Source organism: Falco naumanni, chromosome 2 (genome assembly GCF_017639655.2).
Source record: "Falco naumanni isolate bFalNau1 chromosome 2, bFalNau1.pat, whole genome shotgun sequence".
Taxonomy (NCBI): Eukaryota; Metazoa; Chordata; class Aves; order Falconiformes; family Falconidae; genus Falco; species Falco naumanni.
Genome location: NC_054055.1, coordinates 84,934,965 through 84,954,290, shown reverse-complemented (window position 1 = coordinate 84,954,290; position 19,326 = coordinate 84,934,965). Strand labels below are relative to the sequence as shown.

The following is a 19,326-nucleotide window of genomic DNA, read 5'->3' as shown; positions in this document are numbered from 1 at the left end:
TGCTCCCGTTTGACCATTCCATTAGGTTAGTCATCAACAGCTGTGAAACAGTTGCTGATTTAAATTGGACAGTTCAAAACTCTGCTCAGAGGCTATATCCAGGCAGGTTTTCAGTATCTCCAGGGATGGAGCCTCCACAGCCTCTCTGGGCAGCCTGTTCTGGTGTTTGACCACTCTCATAATAATTTAATTTTTTAAAAAAATATTATATTTAAATGGAATTTCCTGTATTTCAGTTTGTGCCATTGCCTCTTGTCCTGTCACTGGGCAGCTCTGACAAGAGTCTGCCTTTGTTTTCTCCAGGATAAACCTCAGGTATTTGTACACATGGATGAGATTCCCCTGGCCATGCCCTTCTCCAGGCTGAGCAGTCCCAGGTCTCTCAGCTTCTCCCCATATGACACATGTTCCAGTCCCTCAGTCTTCTTCATGGCCCTTCACTGGACACGCTCCAGTAAGTCCATGTCTGTCTTGTGGAGAACATAGCTGGACACAGCATCCCAGATATCCCTCACCAGGGCTCAGCAGAGGGGAAGGATCTCCTCCCTCCATCAGCTGTTGATGACACTGCCTAATGCAGACCATCATGATGTTGGCCACCTTTGTCACAAGGGGATATAGCACATGGCATGGTCAGCTTGGTGTTCACCAGGACTCCCAGGTCCCTTTCTACCAAGATGCTTTCCAGGAGGTAGGTTGTACAGTGTTACTCCTCCTCAGGGGCTGGGCTTGTCACTTCCCGTTGTTCAACTTCATGAGACTTGTGTTGTTCCACCCCTCCAGCCTGCCAAAGACCCTCTGAATGGCAGGAGAGCCATCTGGCTTATCAGTCACACATTCCAAGAGACACATTCTGCCCAGAAAAGAAGTGGGGTCTTCCAATAAGGTCTCTCATTTAGCAGAATTATAGCACAAGAGAGGATTTTGCCACTATTGTACTATGAGTAAATTCAAGACATGTACTTGGAGGACTGTACAGAATAAATATAATTCTCCTTAGACTTTTCTTAACAATCTGGAGGCACATAGTTCTGCATCTTATAAGATCATGTCAGCGGAATTCTGACAGCACAAAGTAACAAAGTGCTAAGTAAGTCAATTTCCAGTCATTCAATTTATGTTGGACTTTATACTTGGGGATATTTGCTCTTTTTGTATGCTCACCTTGTCACTAAATGTTTGTATCAAATATATATTGCAAACAGCACAACAGAATTTAAGAAAAAATAATGCCTTGCAAGGATGCTATTTTGTTGAGATGTTCTGGAGAGACACTATAAACCACAGAAAAGAAATCAGAGTTGCTTGTAATGTTACAGGGATGCTGAGATTGGTAGAACAGTCCTATTAAACATAGTTCCTTATTTATTTTTTATATCAAGTGGACTTTCAAAAGCTTTGTGTGGTGTTACAAAATAAAAAGCCACTCATCAATTTCCTATTCTTCCTCTTTTCTTAAAAGTATGGAAATATATCCCAAACTCAAAGGATAGAGCCTAGCAGCATGAATCCAAAATCACTTATTTGCACAAATATCATGGGAATTAGGATTTTCCTAACTGTTGCCAGATTTTCTTTTAGGAAAGGTATTACTTCATCACCTATTTGTTTTTCTTCCAGGATGTTCTCACATTCTTATCCAGCTACTCAGAAGCTCTGATTAGAAAGTGGCTTATTTTGTTGTCCCAGTAGGGATCTAGGCACATAATCTTCAGTTCCAAGGTTTACTACTGTCTTAAATAACTTGCAGATGTGTGTCATACAATGCTGGGGGTTTTGTGGTTGCTAATGTGTAGGGAAGAACTGCACAGATAAAGCACCCAGATTGTATTTAAATATTTCCCTTTATTTTTTTCTTTTTATTTTCCTCTTTGTTTCAACACCACAGAAGAAATTACGAGATACAGAAATACTCAGGATGAGAAAAGTAATTATGGCACTTTCATAGGTCACAGGGAGGCCACCAATGAAACTAAAATATACATTATAAAAACAGTGGTATGGTCTTATTTGCAGCCTGCTCTCCTTACTGCAAGTTATAGAATAGAAATACATTTGCATTTACTTTGCAATATATTTGGCTTTGATCAATAACACACTTGTGTGATCTACAGTGAGTCACGTAAATAACTTCACGGATGCAAAATGGTGCTTTCTAAACAATCACAATACAAGCGGAACACGCATCAAATCCTGTCAGTGTTTGGGAAGGGACTGTAGCAAATCATAAATTCATTTCCGAAAGCACAAAGCCAGTTAAATGTGAGCAGTCAGTCATTCAGAACACTAAACATTCCAATATCACTGTCCTGAAACAATAAAGGATTATAAAAGAATCTAAAATATTTGAATTGAGTTGATCTTTAAACGCACTCAAAAATAGCGCAAGAGTGTATAATTCATTAATGTGGTGTAAATTCACATAATGCAGAGAGCAGCTGCTTAGTGAAGCCTGCTTGCTGATGTGGAGGTTTGGCGAGGCAGCGCTTCAGCACAGAAGCAGGGTTAGGGGTCACTGCAAGGCAACATGCTTAGCTCCTCGGGAACATCGCTCATCAACGCTGTCATTACAGACCAGCTCCCCTGACTGATTAAGAGACAGCTTTCATGGGCCCTAAAGAGAAGCTGATCTAGCCCTACATGGCTGAGGGGAATACTGCTCCAGTCCAAGATCTCAAGGCAGAGAGACTGGAAGGGAGAAATGGATTAATATGCTGGAAAATGTTGCGTGGTTCCCCACACCAGTTACTGCTTCTTTGTGCCATCAGAAATTTCAAAGGTAGATGGCAAAACAAGATGAAGGGATAAAAGGAGGAGAAAACATTTGCAGTGTTTTCGTGTTATCAGACTAGCCCCTTCAGTGCTGAAATTTGTCATTTGTCAGGAGATAAGAAAAAGTCACAGAGCAGGAAATATTGAGTAATGAGGACATTAGATCTGTGTGCGACTCAGCACTTTAGAAACCTCTTGGGTTTACCTTTGTTTGCTTTGTTTGATGACAAAGAGATAATAAACCAGTTACATTTATGTGAAAGCGTGACTTCCAGAGAAATGCTCTAGTGCAAGGTACAATTTAGCTGTGCAAACACAATGCAGAGCATAAACAGGAAAACTTAATATGTGACTTTGAAAGACAACACTCATAATACACCTGCACTATTCTTGGCAGTAAATGATACTTTATATATTTCTCCTTCACTCGTTTCAAAGAAGTTCTGTATTTAAAAGTATCTTTACTTGTATCATGTTATACATATTAAAAAGACTTTCTAAGGCACACTTTCTTTATATGTGTATGCTGTGCCTAAATTTATGGTATATACTATATTTTTCTAGAAAACAGTACAGTATCACAGTTATTGTGCTAGCCACAACGGCTTCCTTCCATTTTTTTAAGTCCTGTCAGTCCTTTTACTGCAACACATTTTGGATTTCCATCTCCCTTCAGCTGGAATGCTTGTTACTCCCACTCCTTGCCCTGCTCCTGGGCTGCGTGATAACGATATTCACCCCAGAAAGGTCTGGCTGGGTTTTCACTTTTCTTCAGGACTTGGGAGTGGACCTCCTGAAGGTACCCTGGATTTAGAAGCCATTGTGTAATTGCCTACGACAATCTTTTTAAAATCAAATGACTGTTGACTTTTTAGAAATGAAAGCAGATATTACATAAAGCATCAAAACTATTCCTATACTGCAGCAGAAGATGGGGGGAAAAAAGAGTTTTAAGACTTTTTCATGAAAACTGAGGGTCATTCAGCTTAACAGGAAGTTAGGAACTTCAGGAGGGTTTACTACTACTGTTTTGGTGAATACTTCATTATTTATATAAAGTGACAAATCTCTAAGAAGTGGGACCTAAATATTTCCCCACCTCATGTATGGGAAGAAGAAGAGCAGGGATTTGAATTTGTTTTCAAAAATCCAAGGAAAGTACCCACACAGCCAGTCTATTACCTGTACTAATGGGTCTCTTGCCGTCTGGAAATTCAACCCTGGAAAAAAGATACCTCTCCTAATTGAAATTTTATTAAACTATATCCTTAAAAATTGATTAATTTCTGAGGAGAAACTCTGCCTAACTGTAAGATTCCACAATTATTTCTACTTAAGGATCAGTCTGCTTTTTTGCCTCCACTTTTTTTCAGCAAGGCTCAATGACAGCTTGCTCTTTTCAGAGATGGCTGTGACATTTCTTGTCCTCTGTTCACAGACTCGTCTTTAACTTTTTCGTTGCCCTTTTGAGCTTTTGGCTCTAAGCCTTTACAAACAAACTGTGCAATGCATCTGGAATCAAGGAAGAAAGTACTGTATAATTATGAAGTTAAATATTGTCTCCTATCCCTTATAAATAATTTTTTCCATCTATTGCCTTTCCTGGTTACTACCCAACCACCTCCCATTAAGTTGAATAGATATGGTTGAATACTACATAATCAAACAAACTGTGGCAAGCATTCGTAAATTATTACAGAAAAACTCCCTGCCTTCCAAAGAAAGGCAGATGTAAATTCACAACTCTTGAAGACTTAACCTACAATGGTGTGTGCCTGTCTCACTTGTCCAGCCAAACTGTAGGGAAATCATTGAATTCCAGGCATCCACATAGCTTGTACCTGGCTGGGAGTTTCCTTCATTCTTTACAGATTAATTTAGTAATTGTCAGAGCTTCTCCTTTCTCCACAACAGTTTCTGGGTCAGATTTCATGTCTCTCTCTGCCCTGCAAGTCTACTTTTCATTATTTTGCTGTCTTCTACATTCCAAGCAGCCTTCCACCACAAGAACTCTACTTCAGCTGTACTTTCGTTCACATTCACAGTCCTTAACATGTCAGTGTTCTCTTGGCAAATATTTTACTACTTTGGCTGCAAATAGGGGGGCAACTGAAACAACCTGAAGTAACTTTAAAACAATTTTATTTATTTCCAGCAATGAAACCATCTCAGCACACCTTAGTGTTCAGAACAAACTAAAATGCCTGGTGATTGTTGTAGTTCATGAAAATTGCTCATACCCCAAGGTAATTATTGCAACCAGGGATTCCTGGACTTCAGAAATGACTCAGGAATAACCTCTTTTGTCTCTGCAGATGGCTGAAAGTGTATGTCACTTACAAAGGTGATATTTGTCAAGAGATCAAACAAGTTTGTTTACAACTTTTCCAAGTGGAAAAGGTAAAAAAACCACTGTAAGTGTATAAGAATCCATGTTCACTAAATATACATCTTACTGTGACAAACATAAGACAAAATGAAACATGAAAATTATCTGGGACATTCTTTTTTTCTTCTCTATACACAGCCTTTGCTTGTACAGTGTGTGTGTCTGCCTTCCCAGCCTTTCATGTATCAGAGTATTACACTGCTAATGGTGTTGTATTATAGAGAACATAATACAATTATTATAATTTTCAAAGCCCCTTTTCTCCTCCCTCTAGGATTTTTGACCTATAGTCTTGAGTTTATAAAAACCAATGCTTTAAACAAATAAATGAAAACCTAATTATATGGGCAATGTTAAATTTTCTGTTTAGCTGAACCATTCTTTTTTTGATACAATTTTCTCCTTCACAGACATGAAGGGATGGATAACATTGAGGGCTTTATTGAAATACTTTTTAATATCCAACTGGAACTAATTCTGCAGAGTAGTTTTGAGTATCAGTTCAACAACATTGGAAAGACTATGCTCTGCGGAGTAAAGTCTGTTTTATTTAGAAAAGCTTGTAAGAAACACCAGTGGAGGGTACTAAAGACTCAGAAACAGAAAACTGAACTAGGAAAGGTATATTACGTACGATAATAATGTTAACAATTATCAACTACCTTATCTTCCTCTCTCTCCTTAAACGGGATCGTGACCCTGATTGATTCAACTACATATGAAATTTATATAGGCCTTAGTAATGGCCATTCATTATCAGGGCCCCATCCAGCTTTCAAAGAGCAGAGGTATTTTGTCTCCCATTGATTCAAGGGATTTGAATTTCTAGGTAATTGTGTCAAAGTACTGTCAGACATATTAATGTAATTTCTTTTGTTTAAATGCTGATGGTTTCAGAGTCAGGTCTCGGTTGACATATACAAAAACATTAACTTTTAATTATAGGTCAAGAGACATTAAAGAAGCTGAGACATGTCTGAACTGTTGCAAACTGTGTCTCGTCTTTCTGTTCCCTAAATGTCTCTGTGACTATACTATTACCTCATTCCTTTTTCTGCTGATTTTCAGTTGTCTGTTAATATAAATTAGAAGTAAATAGTACAGGTATACAGAATAGTAATCCACTAAAAATTGAAGCCACAGAGCAATGAACATGAAGGCAGCAGCAATGTAAATTTCAAAAAACCACTAGGTATTTATAGGGGGTTTCACTTCCATTTTGACGGAATAAATGGTATTTTACACTCTATGCCATTCAGACCTCAATCTCTTTTCTGGCAAGCCAAGCTGTTCTTTTTGTGAATCATTCCTAAATCATTTACAACCAGGCCACTGCACCACTGACAACAGCACCTCTGAAGTCAGGTAGGGATTGTTAATTTGATACGAATTTTCTAAGCAGCTTTACCCTCTTTCTGTACACATCCATTAAAAATCCGGGAGGCGAAAATGAAGGTATTACTCACACACCAAAAAAATTACGCTAAAAATCCCCGCAGTTTCAGATGAAGGACCAAAAGTTAGTTAGTACCAATTCTAGGCAGTGCCAAGAAATGAACCTATCCTTGACTTTTAATGTGGAAGATGAGTGTTTTAGGGCTCCTGAAATGCGTCTGGCGGGGGGCGCAATCCGAGCGCACCCAAAGGCCCAGGCCTGCGGGACACAAGACCCACGGCCCTCGCAGGACCCTGGGGACACAGCGAGGGGGAACATCAGAGCTTTTCGCATCATTTTTAGCTCTCCATCAAGGGTGACAATTGTCAGGGGAAAAAAAGATTTACAAGTGACTTCTCTACCACGCGGAAAGGCTGCGCGTATCTATACATACAGACTGATACAAACGTTAGGCCTGGAAGCGCCTGTGGAGCGTTTCGGCCAGGCAGCGGGGGGGCCGCGGCGGCGGCGCCGTCTGCGGGGTCCGCCGGGCCCCGGTCTACGGCCGAGGGGGGGTCACCAGCGGGGACGGCGGCGGGGCCGCAGACCCCCGGGGCCGCTCGGGAGGGGGCCTGGGCCGACAGCACAGCACGGCACGGCACGGCACGGCACGGCACGGCACGGCACGGCACGGCACGGCACGGCACGGCACGGCAGGGGGGCGGCGGGGCCCCGCGGGCGGCGGCGGGCGCGCAGCTCCCGGGGCGCGGGTGGCTGCCGGGCCCGCCCCGCCTGGTGGGCGCCCTCCGCTCGCGGCCCCTGGCGGCCGGCGCGGGGAGCTGCCCGCGGCGCATGCGCCGGCTGCACCGAGCACGCACCGGAGTTGGGGGACAGCGAGCGGGGCGGCGGCAGCGCGGGGCCGGCGGCACTCGGCCACCCCGCCGCCCGCACACCGTCTCTCGGCGGATCCCCGCTCGGACGGAAGCCGGTGAGTGCGGAGCAGCGCGGGCGGGCGGCGCTTCGCCGCCGTGGGGGCTCCTGCCACGTCCCGCGGGCTGGGCTGGGCTGGGCGGAGGGGCGCAGCGCGGCCGGCGGCGGAGAGCGGACCGGGCCGGGGTGTCCGGGAGCGGAGCGGGCGGCCGCGCCGCGGGGTGGGGGCCGGGACTGGCAGGCGGCGCCTTCTCGCCCACCTGGGGGAGCACCCGCAGGGACAGGGGCTACCCCCCCCCCCCCCCCCCGGGCGGGGGTCCGCGGGTGCCGCGGGCAGGGGAGGGGCTGCCGGGGGAGCGGCCGCGTGTGAGGGGCGCGCGGGGGGCCGGCGGCACGCGGCGCTGCCGGGCCGGGTGCGCGTGCGGCCGGGTCCCGCGCGGGGCTGCGCGCGGCGGGGCGGCCCGGCCCGGGAGCGGCGACAGGGCGAAGCGTTCCTGGCCCCGCCGCCCCCGAAACTTCTGCCAAGGGCTCGGTGCCGTTTGCAGTTCAGCCAGGGAAGAAAACGGTTTGGCTGTGTTTAACAAAGGAAGAGCGGTGCCGAGTTTCCTCTTTGAAAGAGGTTAGTGGTTGTCTCCAAAACGGGCAGCTAATAATTTTTTCTCTTAAGTTTTAAGAAGCACCACCACCAAACACAAACCCGCAAGGTAACACCACAACCATCTGAGGCTTTTATATTCCTGTTAGAACTTTTTTCACTTTTGGCGGCGTCACCCACAGACTATCAGATCTGCAGTAGCCGGGGCAGTTGCTGCAGCTGAAGCTTTAGGATGCTGAGTGTGGGTAGGTGTGTTGGGGCTGTGAGCCTGATTCTTCACGGATGGACTTCTTCTAGGCTTAATACTGACAAGGGAACAATTTATTCATATCCGCCGGGAAGAGGAGGGGTGCAGGGAGCCTCAGTGTCATCGCAGTTGAAGCTGGGATTGCATGGTACATTGGGTGAGGGGTGAAAGAGCAAGCAGTGGCTAGCTTTGTTGGGAACAAAATGAAGAGGAATGGAGCCAGTGAGTGAAGGGAGGACTATAAGCAAATGAGGACACTTGAAAGAATCTCAAGTTTTCATAACCTCATTGTCATAAATAAGTCTGGGGAGAGAAGAGCGACAGTTATGCGAATGTTGGTGCTCTAGATTAAAATCAGCATTTCAAATTTATTATTACTATAGGCTGGCACAGAAAAAATAACTAGTTGTGCTTTCTTTGCAGCCTTGCTGCTTGTTACTACCTTCTGTACCGTCTTCTCCCCATGCTGGCACTGTTGTTTATACAGCAGTGGGGTAAAGTGGCACAGAGTATTACCCACTGATTCACACTAATCTTTTAAACATTTTGTCTGATTAACCTAGTTAATACTCACGTCTGGTTCTCTGCATTGCCATAGGGATGCCTTTGCTAGCTCAAGAAAAATGTGTGATGGGGAGGGAAAGAATTGTATCTTTTTGGTATATAAATGAAGAGGTGTGTATGTAAAAGCACTGGGGTTTTTTTACGTGTGTATACACATAGGCATGCACACACCTGTGTAAAGGGATTGTGCAACTGCAGCATTGCTCATTCTGGGTCTTGTGTTGAACAGAGGGAGTGCCATTGATAAAGCGGTTGTGGGGGAGATTTACAAGTGTGAGAAGTGACTAACAGTCTGAGTAGACATATCTAGTAAGGGTGAGTTTGCAATAATTCTTGGTGAAGCAGGGGAGTGAGACTAGAAGCCAGAAAAGAGGGGATGGAGATTTCCTGTGTGGAAGTACTGCGCAGAAACAGTGAGACATTTTACTCATCTGTTCAGCCATCTCACTTCATTCCCTTTTAGACAAGAACATTTTGCTTTCCAAAACAGATTAGGATAGAGCCTGGGATTCCTGAGTATTTCTGTTTTCTTGGAATTAGCTAATATCAGGAAATCACCAGGCAAAATATGGATTATCCCTTTCTCATGCAAGTTCATCCAGAAGTCTGCATCCAACTAGTGCTGCAAGATAATGTATAAGCTGAAATTGCAAAGCATTGCATCTGGTTACAACACGGGCACGTGTTGAGATTCTAATATGGTGGCATCAGTTTTCTTTTGTTAGAAGTGGATAGTTACACGCAGAGTAACTATACTTATATTGTCATTTCCACAAGCACTCACAAATGAAGAAGAGACTGATTTTTTTTTTTTAGTTAGCTTTAATTCAGCCTCTTCATACATTTAGGTTGAGCTACAGTTTCTGTTAAGTAGTAACATCCTTGTTGCATAAAAAAGCCCTGCTATACTCAAGATATTAAAGAGATGAAGTATTTTGGTCTTATTCTCTTTATTTTGGCTGTGTGACATTAAGACTTATTTTCTGAACGTGACTCAATCTGTGTTCCAATTCTACTTTGACTATGGAATTATAAATTTGTGTCTTCTGTTGTGTTTTATTACTTTAATATCTTGGTGCTTGTCAAACACACGCACAGAGACACCCCTTAACTGAGAGAGCTCTCCTAAGACAAAGAAATAATCCTTCCAATCCACATGAAGAATAAAAGATAAAACTATGGAGATCAAATTTGGTTCAGGTAGGTTATGGGTTTTTTTTTTCAGGGTGTTGAGTTCAGTGTCCTGATTTATATTAAGTGCAGAGGTGCAAATAAATTGACTATCTGGTCTAAGTTTATGCTAAAAGTGCAAATCAAGCACTCACATTTTGGGAGAGGCACACCTAAAATAAAATGCATGTACTTAGTGTCCACTTTGAAACAGTATTTTGAAATAATTTATCTAGAGTTGTGAACCAATTCTGTGGCAAAAGCAGGGATAAAATGCACTTCAGGACAGTGCTAACTTATTTTAGGCCACAGGATTGCGAACCGTTTTGGTTTGCCGTGTCATTTTAAACAGCTCCCTCTTCCTGTGATGCTCTTGTCCATTATTTTGTCCTGCCTGTTTCTGTGACTTCCCTCGCTTGTGATAGCTTAAGCATTTACATATCCATCTAGTGATGTGGATCATGGAATTAATCAAGTTGGGAAAAAAAAAAATCTGTCTGACTTTTGACTCTTACCTGGATCTTATAAGCAGCTGGATGAGCAGGAGAACAAGAGATGTGGTTGGTACCACTTACCCCCAGTATGAGTACTGGGAAAAACCTAAGCTATTTTGCCCCTCCACTTCCCTCTTCCATTAATCCCATAAATCTTATATGCTTCATTTCTTCCCATTTATTCAACACATGACACCAGATTCCTATAGGCAAGAATTTTATTTTTGTGCACTGTCCTGTTGAGAGCTGTTGCTTCCGGTTTCTCTGCTCAGTTCTGAACTTCTCTGCTGCTTTTTGTCTTGCTCTTTCATGAATTCCTACCAGCTGTGTTTCCAGGATGCTGTCTTTCTCTGGCTCGTGTTTCTTTAATGTTTGGGTTTGGGTTTTTTTTCTTCAGCTTCCAAAGACAATCTACTTTCTCCCCCCGTCCCCATCCCTTGCTTCCTCTCCTCTTCCACATTATAAACAAAAGCACTTGCAATGCTCAGTAGAGAACAATACAGAACTGACAAGGGAGTAGATTAAATGACCTAATGTCTAATATCCGTTCTCAGGCTAGCTATTTTTGTTTGAGTTCAGATGTCAGTAACTGTTGGACCTTTTGAAATCTAATCGGACCATACCCAGCCCTTTCCTTGTTTACCTTTGTTTTCTGTACTGATAAAGTACAGATAAAGTACTGATAAAGTTAGGTAAAACTTGATATACATTTGTGAGGTCTGAAATATGCTTAGCCCATTCTCTTATTGCCAACAGTTTTGATGGTACTGATTATCAAGTGATCTGTGTTTTAATCAAGGTTGCTGAATACTATTATTAAAATAGCTACGTTTCAAAAGTAAAGCCTGTCTTCATACTGGAAGTTAAAGAAATTCCGTGCTAACTACCTAAAATCACACCGTATGTTTTGGCTTTCTAAGGAAACACACTTGTTGAAAGCTATTTTATGTGTATTTCAAGCTGTCACTTATTTTTAATGATAGATAATAATTATGTAAAATATCTTTCACATTTTATAAAAGTTTTGCATCTGTTCAGATGTGTAAATTCAGACAAAAAACATATTTGCACAGCCCAACATATAGGAGTTAGCATTCAGGGCTAGCTAAGACTCCACAAGAAGTGTTACCTGTTTTCAAACTAAGAATGCTGCTTTGTGTAATTAATTATTTTTTTTTTAAAGTAGGTGTCTTTACATGGGGGAGAAACAGACTATCCTGCAATTGCACCTTGAAAGTCTGAGATCGATTGCTCTCATTTTACACATTACATTGTGCTGTGTACCTACTCAGTGGAGTGTTACTTTCAAAGCGTTTGAATCAACTTCTCATGTTGCTTCTGAAATGACTTTTGAAAGTTGGCATCTCGTTTTAAGATCAGCCGTTCAACATACTTTCAGATTTTCAATGTAATGCTCAGTCTGCACCAATATGATTACTCCAACAGTGGTCAGATGAAGTGAGACTGAATTCCAGAAAGAGACTGTGTGAGAGTTAGTGTTGGAATAGTTCGTCGCAGATAAAACTTCTTAATCCTGGTGAAGTATTCATTTTGTTGGCTAAAACTGCAGAACTTTCTATGTTTGCCAAGACTCTAGGGTAGGTAAGATTTTTTTGTTTATGCCAAGTCGTTATACTCTATTGCTGTAATTCTGGATGGTCCTGTTTTGCTGAACTCATTATTTTCCTGTAGTATAAGAATGAATGCCACGGACTGGTTTCAAGAGTCACTTTACAGTGATTCCTTATTAAATCCATATTGCTAAATTAACTGTTTAATATACCTGTCTAAACTAAATACAGCCATTTACTACTAGGTAAATGTTTACTACTAGGCATAGAAGAAAGATTCCTTTTTGGCTCAAAAAGTGTGAATTTGTTAGCTCGCTGTGTAAGGCAGTTTAGGGGAATGCTACCAGGAAAATTCAGAAACAGTGACTTCATCATATGTGAACTTTTGCACCTGCCTGTGCCTCCAGGTTTATCAGTGTGATATTTACTGACCGTGTGTGTATTCTCCAGCTTTTATCGGCAGAGTATTACTCTTCAAACTATTTGCTAAATAAAGCTGGGAGGATAAGCAATTTTCTGTTCATCTTTCTGTCCCTGGTCTTCATTCTTGTGGCTATGGGGAAGGGTTGAATGAAGTCTCAATAGCAGAATTATTAGCTAACTCTCTTGCCTGTCTTCCTGTAGATTTCCCCTGTGGCAGCTGAAATTAGCACAGCCCGTGATGTTTTATTTCACTACTGCTGAGCAGTTCCAAGTACCAGTAATGAAATGGACTCACTGTACTACTTTCTGTTTGCTACTATTGGTTATCAGAGCTGTGGGCAGCAGCAAAGTAAAGTCATGGCTTCTTGAGTGTGTGGCTTTGAAAGCAGCTTAACTGATGTAAGCTTGTCCTGCTGGCTGAAAGCAAGAGTTCTTGCTTTTCCCCTCCGTCCTTGCTAGGGTTTGCATTTTGACTGTTCCCTTGTGCTGGCACTAGCACACTTAATGCTGTGCAGTCAATGAACCGTGAAGCTGATTTGTTTTAAAATTAAACCAGTCAAACTAAAACAAGCATACTGACACACGCACACAAAAGACTTTCCACTGGGCTGCCTCTGGCTGGCCTTGGGAGCTACCAGCCAGACCTTGTATTGACTCAAGGGAGGGAGTGGGACTACGTGGCTGTGTGTGAGGGACTACGTACCTACTCGGACTCAGACAGCAGCTTTAGCTGGATTGCTTTAAGTGCTGACTCTGAAACTACCAGTGAAGCAGCAGCGTATCAGTATCTTTTTCTGCTGGCTTCTTTGAAGAACAGCAGCAAACTGCTCAAGGGGGAAGGTATGAGGAAGTCCCTCAAGAGGGCCAAGAACCTGGTGAACAGATCTTGGGATCAAACTCAGAAGAAAGGTGAACAAACTCACCTTTTATAGGGGACACTTAAGATGAACCGTAAACTTGTGCCCAACTGCAAGATCATCAGATCTGCAGTTATCTCAGAAAAACTGAAATATCAAAGCACTTTCACTGTGACCATTCTTTAGGAACTCTTGGCAAAGGTTTGATCAAAGTTTTCATCTCAATGTAAGGAATACATTTTTTTACAGTGGGAACAGTCATTCAATGGAACAACCCCTGCAGGGACATGGTGAAGTCCCCATCACTGGAGGGTTTTCGTGATGCGAATGGACAGTGTGCTAGATAACCTCATCTGGGCTCCCTTTCCCATGAAAAGTTGGACCAGACAATCTTTTAAGGTTCCCCCAACCTGGGCTGCAATATGGTTCTATGAATATTTTGTGGGTATGAAGTGATCTATACCAGAAATATAAAAGGTAGAGATACACCTGTTGGTGGACAGCATGTCTAGGAAGGTTCTCCAATGACTTCTGCAATGTATTAATATATAAATTAATACAACAGAATTACCAGATTTAAAAAGTATCAGTGATATCTGTGTTTGTATTGGAAGATGCCTCTCCTCTTTCCCATTCTTGAGGTGCTGCATTCCTGGGGGTAAGGGACACCCTTTAAATCTTTTAAATTGTTCCCATCTTAGCCATGTTAGATCCTGTAGAGGATCTTTCAGATGTGAATGAAGTTTTCAAAAAATAACTTTATTTTAATTCTGTGTATGCTTTTGACACAACTAAGATAAATTATATCTTCAGTTACGATTAATTGCACATGAATTTGACACATTAATTTGGCACGTCAGTGTTAGGAACTCAATATATGTAAAATTTTTCTTGCCTTGGATCTTTTAAAACTGATTTCTAAAGCTTAAATCCTTGTGAATTGTTTTGTGACATAGTTTTTTGTGCTTCCTACTCACAGGCAGAACAGATTATCTAGTGTTTTCACAGTGCTGTAAAGTGTGGAAAACTTCATAAGTATGTGTTTATACTGGTAGTTTTGTGACTGCTGAAACTCGTGCAGCTTCTTTTCATATGGATTTATGCTGTATGATTGATCAGTTATAAGCTGTAACTTAAAGCTTTATTGTGGTAATTATTGCTTCAGAAATGACACATTTTAATTAGACGTTAATTTGTCTTCCAGTCTTTTCTCATGTTACAATGTTCAGAATGCCTCCATCCTGTATACTAGTGTGCTTTCTTTAGGAAATCTTCCATGAATTTAAGGCTTCCGCTGTTCTGTAGTAGTTGGTTAGAAGGGACCGATGAGTAAAATTGTTGGATTCAAGAGCAAAGGGGTAGGGCAGGAGATTGATGTCAGCGGGAGGGGTGTGAAATTGTAGTGCAGAGCTCAGAACTCCCATCAGCCCACATCAGGGGTTCTAATGCCCAGTAAAGGGTGCGTAGTGGTGGTGGGAAGGAATGAGAAATTCCTTGATTCCTCTTTAAGGCTGAAGCCAGAACATCATGTTTTACTATACTCCAAACATACAGATCAGCTGGAGTACTTTTCTGCATAAGTTTGTTCAATTCCTACTTAGAAAAAATCAAGTGTAATGCTGTAAAAGGCAGCCATAATGAGTGCATCTTAATGTATTTGGAAATTTGGGTAAAGCTGATGCGAGGGGAAGATGAGCATGGGTGTTGAGAGAGGGAAATAGCAGTAGTTTTTAAAAATCTTGGGTTTTTTTTCCTTGTTTGTAGGGCTGTTTACCCTTCTGTTTTACTAAGGAGTATGACTGCAGCTTTTCTGGGGATTCTGGTGGCGTACATCTTTCTCTATGCTCTCTTTACTGCACTCTTTATGCAGTGTAACAGAAAACTTCCTAAAAATCTTTAAAGAGGTTGTGCTTCATTATCTTTTACCTAGTTACCATATAATTCAATAAGATGAAATACATATTTATGACTCTTCTGTCACTTCTGTGCAATTTGATTTTTGGTTGACTGGAAAATCCCATTAAAACATGCTCTGAAATGCTGTCACGTGCCTTGCTTCAGGGAAGAACAGGCAGGGTGGAAACTTGTATTAAAACATGCTGACAACGCGTAAATATTTGGAAGAGAAGGATTTGTTTGCACATTTCTCTAGCTTTGTTTAGCACATCACAAAGAAATTACTTCTTACTGTTTTCTGACTAATTTTTCTAAATTAAATGAGGTGTAAGTCATTGGCTTCCCAAACAAGGGCTAACTCCAGTTTCTGTGCAGAGCAGAATATTTGCCTCACCTTTGCCTCATCACAGAAAAGCTAAATAAATTTTATGAAGTAATAGGCTTATGTTTGTTATAAAATTATTGCATGCAAAACAAAGATGCCAATGTGAAATTATCCAGGTTTCTTTAAGTTACAAAAATGCACATTCTGAGATCTAGAATATTTTGGGGATAATAGTTGCTTGAAAAACACTGGTAGTTTAGAGGGAAACTGATTTGATATATATTTTTTTTAATAACTATTGCTCTCTACACTTCACAATATTGTAACAATTTCAAGAAAGACTTCAGTGAGTTGAGTATAATCTTTTTCAAATGTATAGAACTGTCAGGTCATTATTTTTTTTCTGTGAAAAGGGGAGCCTTAAATTACCCAATACAGACTGAAACAGTGGAGGCTGGATTTTGTACAGCCAGTTTGTGTTATTGGAAGATCCATAAAGGTATTATTTGTGACATTTGGGTCATGTTTTTGCTTTGTAAGGTGTGTTGGGGAAGAAAATACCTGTAAGAGTTTCAAAGCAGGAAAATCAGCGTATTTTTAGCTTTGATCTTGTGATCTTTTCAGAGTGGACAAACACTGTACCTGCAATGAAATTATGTTCTTGTGAATGGATTGTGCCCAGGTACTGTTGCTTGGCCCATCTGTCTCATGCCTAGAGAGGTCTAACCTAAAGTAAAAGTAGTACTCTTTCTTTTTTTTTTTTTTTTTCCTTTTGTTTTTTCCCCTCCCTTACCTGACCCATAAATACTTTCAAAAGGCAGACAGCACTGTTACAGTGTACTTTCTGCTTATGGTGAGTGTTTTGGTGTTTTGATTTGGGAGCAGAGGGGAGATCCAGAGCCGAATGAAAAAGGGGGATTGTAGACAGTGAGTAGAATTCATGAAAGAGACCACTTGCCATCTATCAATTCTATGTTATGTGCTAGTACTTACTCCTCTGGTCCTAATCCAATTTTAAAACACTTTGGAGAGGAACTAGATATAGTTACTCATCCATACTGGGCACTGGACTGCTTCTCACCTTTCATAGCCAGTGTGAAAAGAGAAGGTGTATGTGGTGTCTTGTATGTGTATACTTTCTTTGAAAAATTGTGTGTACTAAAATCTGAAGGTCAGATGGCTCCTGAACTTTTATCAAATGATTGAAACTTTTTGAAAATTATGTATGGCCACAAACTGTAGAATATGCTAAACTAGGTATTAACAACGTGAAGGTTGTTAGAAGCTAAATGGTTAGCCATTTTAGCATTGTTGGAAGGTAAGTGGTTGACCGTTTTAGCATACTGGAGAACTTGTCAGACCTGCTATAGCAAAAGGTCACCCTGGCATTGTGTGTTGTGCCAACAGCTGGCAGGAGATGATACAGGGAAGAGTCTTAGAGCAGAGCATGGACAGTGAGCCTTCCCCAGTGAAGTCATGGTTATCAGTAGATTGGAAACTATATGGGGTAGAGGATACATCTGGAGAATCATGTTACATTAATTACCTCTCCCTCATCTATTGATTTCCTTTCTGTTTTTTAAACCTATTTCTACTTTTGTCCTAAACAGCACCAAGTTCTGTAACTTGGGCACTATGCAAAAATTCAGGTCCTTTTATTTACATCTAGGTCAGCTTAGGTCAGTAGGTACCTTCATGTTTCTCATGTTATGAGAAATAATACTTAACTGTGATGTGTTTATCTTCTCTCCTCTGGTCACGAGGTATATAGTCAAAAGACCAACTTAGCCAGACAGACTGTGATCAGCTGATGATCAGCTTAGATCAGCTAAATATCTGCCTTCTCTGAACGGAGTCATTTGTTATACAGTGATTATTTAAACACAAAGGATTTTTTCCTTTCTTTTTCTTTTTTTTTTTTTTTTTTCAAATAAAAGCAGCGTGTAATTTTTAATCCATGTACAATCCAGTTTCCAACTGTAGTTGAGAGCTTCTGAGTAAAAGTTCCTCAATTTGTCTGTAAGGCATCAGAAGATGGTCTGAACTGCAAAATGAGAGTTGGCTTGTTCCTAATTTACAAGACATACACAAACGTTTCATTTGTATGAAAACGGGGACAAAACAGGGGAGGAAAATAAAATGAATGCACATTCAAAGCTTCTTCAAATTTAGGGAGGCTGTGAGTGAAAACATGCTATGAAGAAAACAGTCCATAGCAATTCTGATACAGTTTATGGGTGTTTTTTTTTTTTTTCTTGAAAAGAGCTAGCAGGTGCATTGATTGGTTTATCTTACTATGCATTTTTTAAAAAATACGTGATTGCTATTGAATAAGCAGCTGTCACTTTGCTAGTATAATACAAGAATTTATCAATGCATTATTTAAAACTTCAGCCACCTGTAAATGCAAGGCATAAGGATCGTAATGTAGTTTCTGTGGCTTATTGTGTGTTGACTTTCTGTGTTATTTTATTTAAAAGCTGGTGACATTTTTGAGAGGAAGTTACTGAAAATATTGATAAAGGTGATCATAAACTGGATGTTAATTTTGTAGTCTGTAATTGCAAGGTTTCCATTCTTTGGGTGTGTGTTCGGGGAGAATGTGCTTTTTTGTTTGTGGAGTTTTTTGGGGGAAGTAAGGGACAACTAGGTTGTCTCCTAGTTCCCAAATTAGATAGATACGGGGTTTTTTCTGGTGTTTCTGAGCAAGCACTCTGTGATTTCAGGTTTTTAGGTCTTAGATTAGGCCCTTTGGTGTCATGTGTATTAGCAGTATTTGATTGCCACAGTAAGAACACAACATTTGAAGTCAGGAGACAAGGAAACAGACTGCTTCAGAAATTTCTTTCACTGTCGTGAGGTTTTTTGTTTCTGGGTTGGGTTTTTTTGTTTGTTTGGTTTGGTTTTTTGCTTGAGGGAGAGGCTCATGTTAACTCTGTTTTTGTCACTTTGTCAAAGTAATTTTGTAGCTCCACAGGAAATCACTGTCACCCTGTAACAACCTTTGTTTCTTTGCTGAGGAATCATTTATCCAGAGCTTCCTTCCTCACAGTTTCTCTACTACTTTGAACGTAGTCTATACGGTATGTCTCGAGCGTATGTGCAGTAGCATTTTGGTTCGATTAGGACTATGCTTTGGAAGCAAAACTGCCAACTGTCAGCACCTACTGTGCTTTGATTTGTGTTGCAGAACCATTTCAAAGCGTGCAGACTGAATTACTTTTGGATGGAAGTAAACTGGAAGATACGCTCCAAGAGCATACCTGTTGCAGTCCTGCTGCCGCACAGCGGTCAGCTCAGGGATCAGATTAGAGCTACCCCAAAGTAGAATTCTCGGTATGTGTGTTAAAGTTGTGTCCTCAGCACTAACGCTTTTGTTCTTCAGACTCACTGCTATTGCTCTGCATTCCTGGCCCAATGCGAGTATAGTCATGGATAGAGGTAAATATAATGCACTTAGAGGTGATTATTCATGAATGCTGTACATGCTTTAGATAGAGTCCAGCCATTCAAGCCTAAGTTAGAATAGATAATATCAAAGTGGTTGACAACTTAAGTTTGATTTAGAAGCTGACACTTAAACAGTAATTAGGTCGGCAAGCACCAGAGCTATAATGAAGCTGTTTTTCTGTTTCTGTTACTTTTTTTGCCCTTTCCTACTTTATTAATCTGAGTTCTCCTCCCCTCTCTAACATGCTTATTCTTGTGACCTAGTTGC

At 41.2% G+C, this 19,326-nt stretch overlaps 1 protein-coding gene across 5 annotated transcripts in view; it reads left to right on the top strand.

Annotated features, from left to right (window-relative positions):
• Positions 1-7,385: 7,385 nt before the first annotated feature.
• Positions 7,386-19,326, top strand: part of PRRG1 (proline rich and Gla domain 1) — a 35,149-nt gene continuing 23,208 nt past the window's right edge. For 3 of the 5 annotated variants that reach the window (XM_040582459.1, XM_040582456.1, XM_040582460.1), the window contains exons 1-2: positions 7,386-7,524; positions 14,367-14,418. In XM_040582459.1, coding sequence (XP_040438393.1) covers positions 7,389-7,524; positions 14,367-14,418 — 188 coding nt within the window. In that variant the 5' untranslated portion in view covers positions 7,386-7,388. Of the gene's footprint in view, positions 7,525-10,240; positions 12,930-14,366; positions 14,419-18,828; positions 18,945-19,326 lie in introns of those variants that run through there. The other 2 variants (XM_040582457.1, XM_040582458.1) reach the window with 2 other exon arrangements.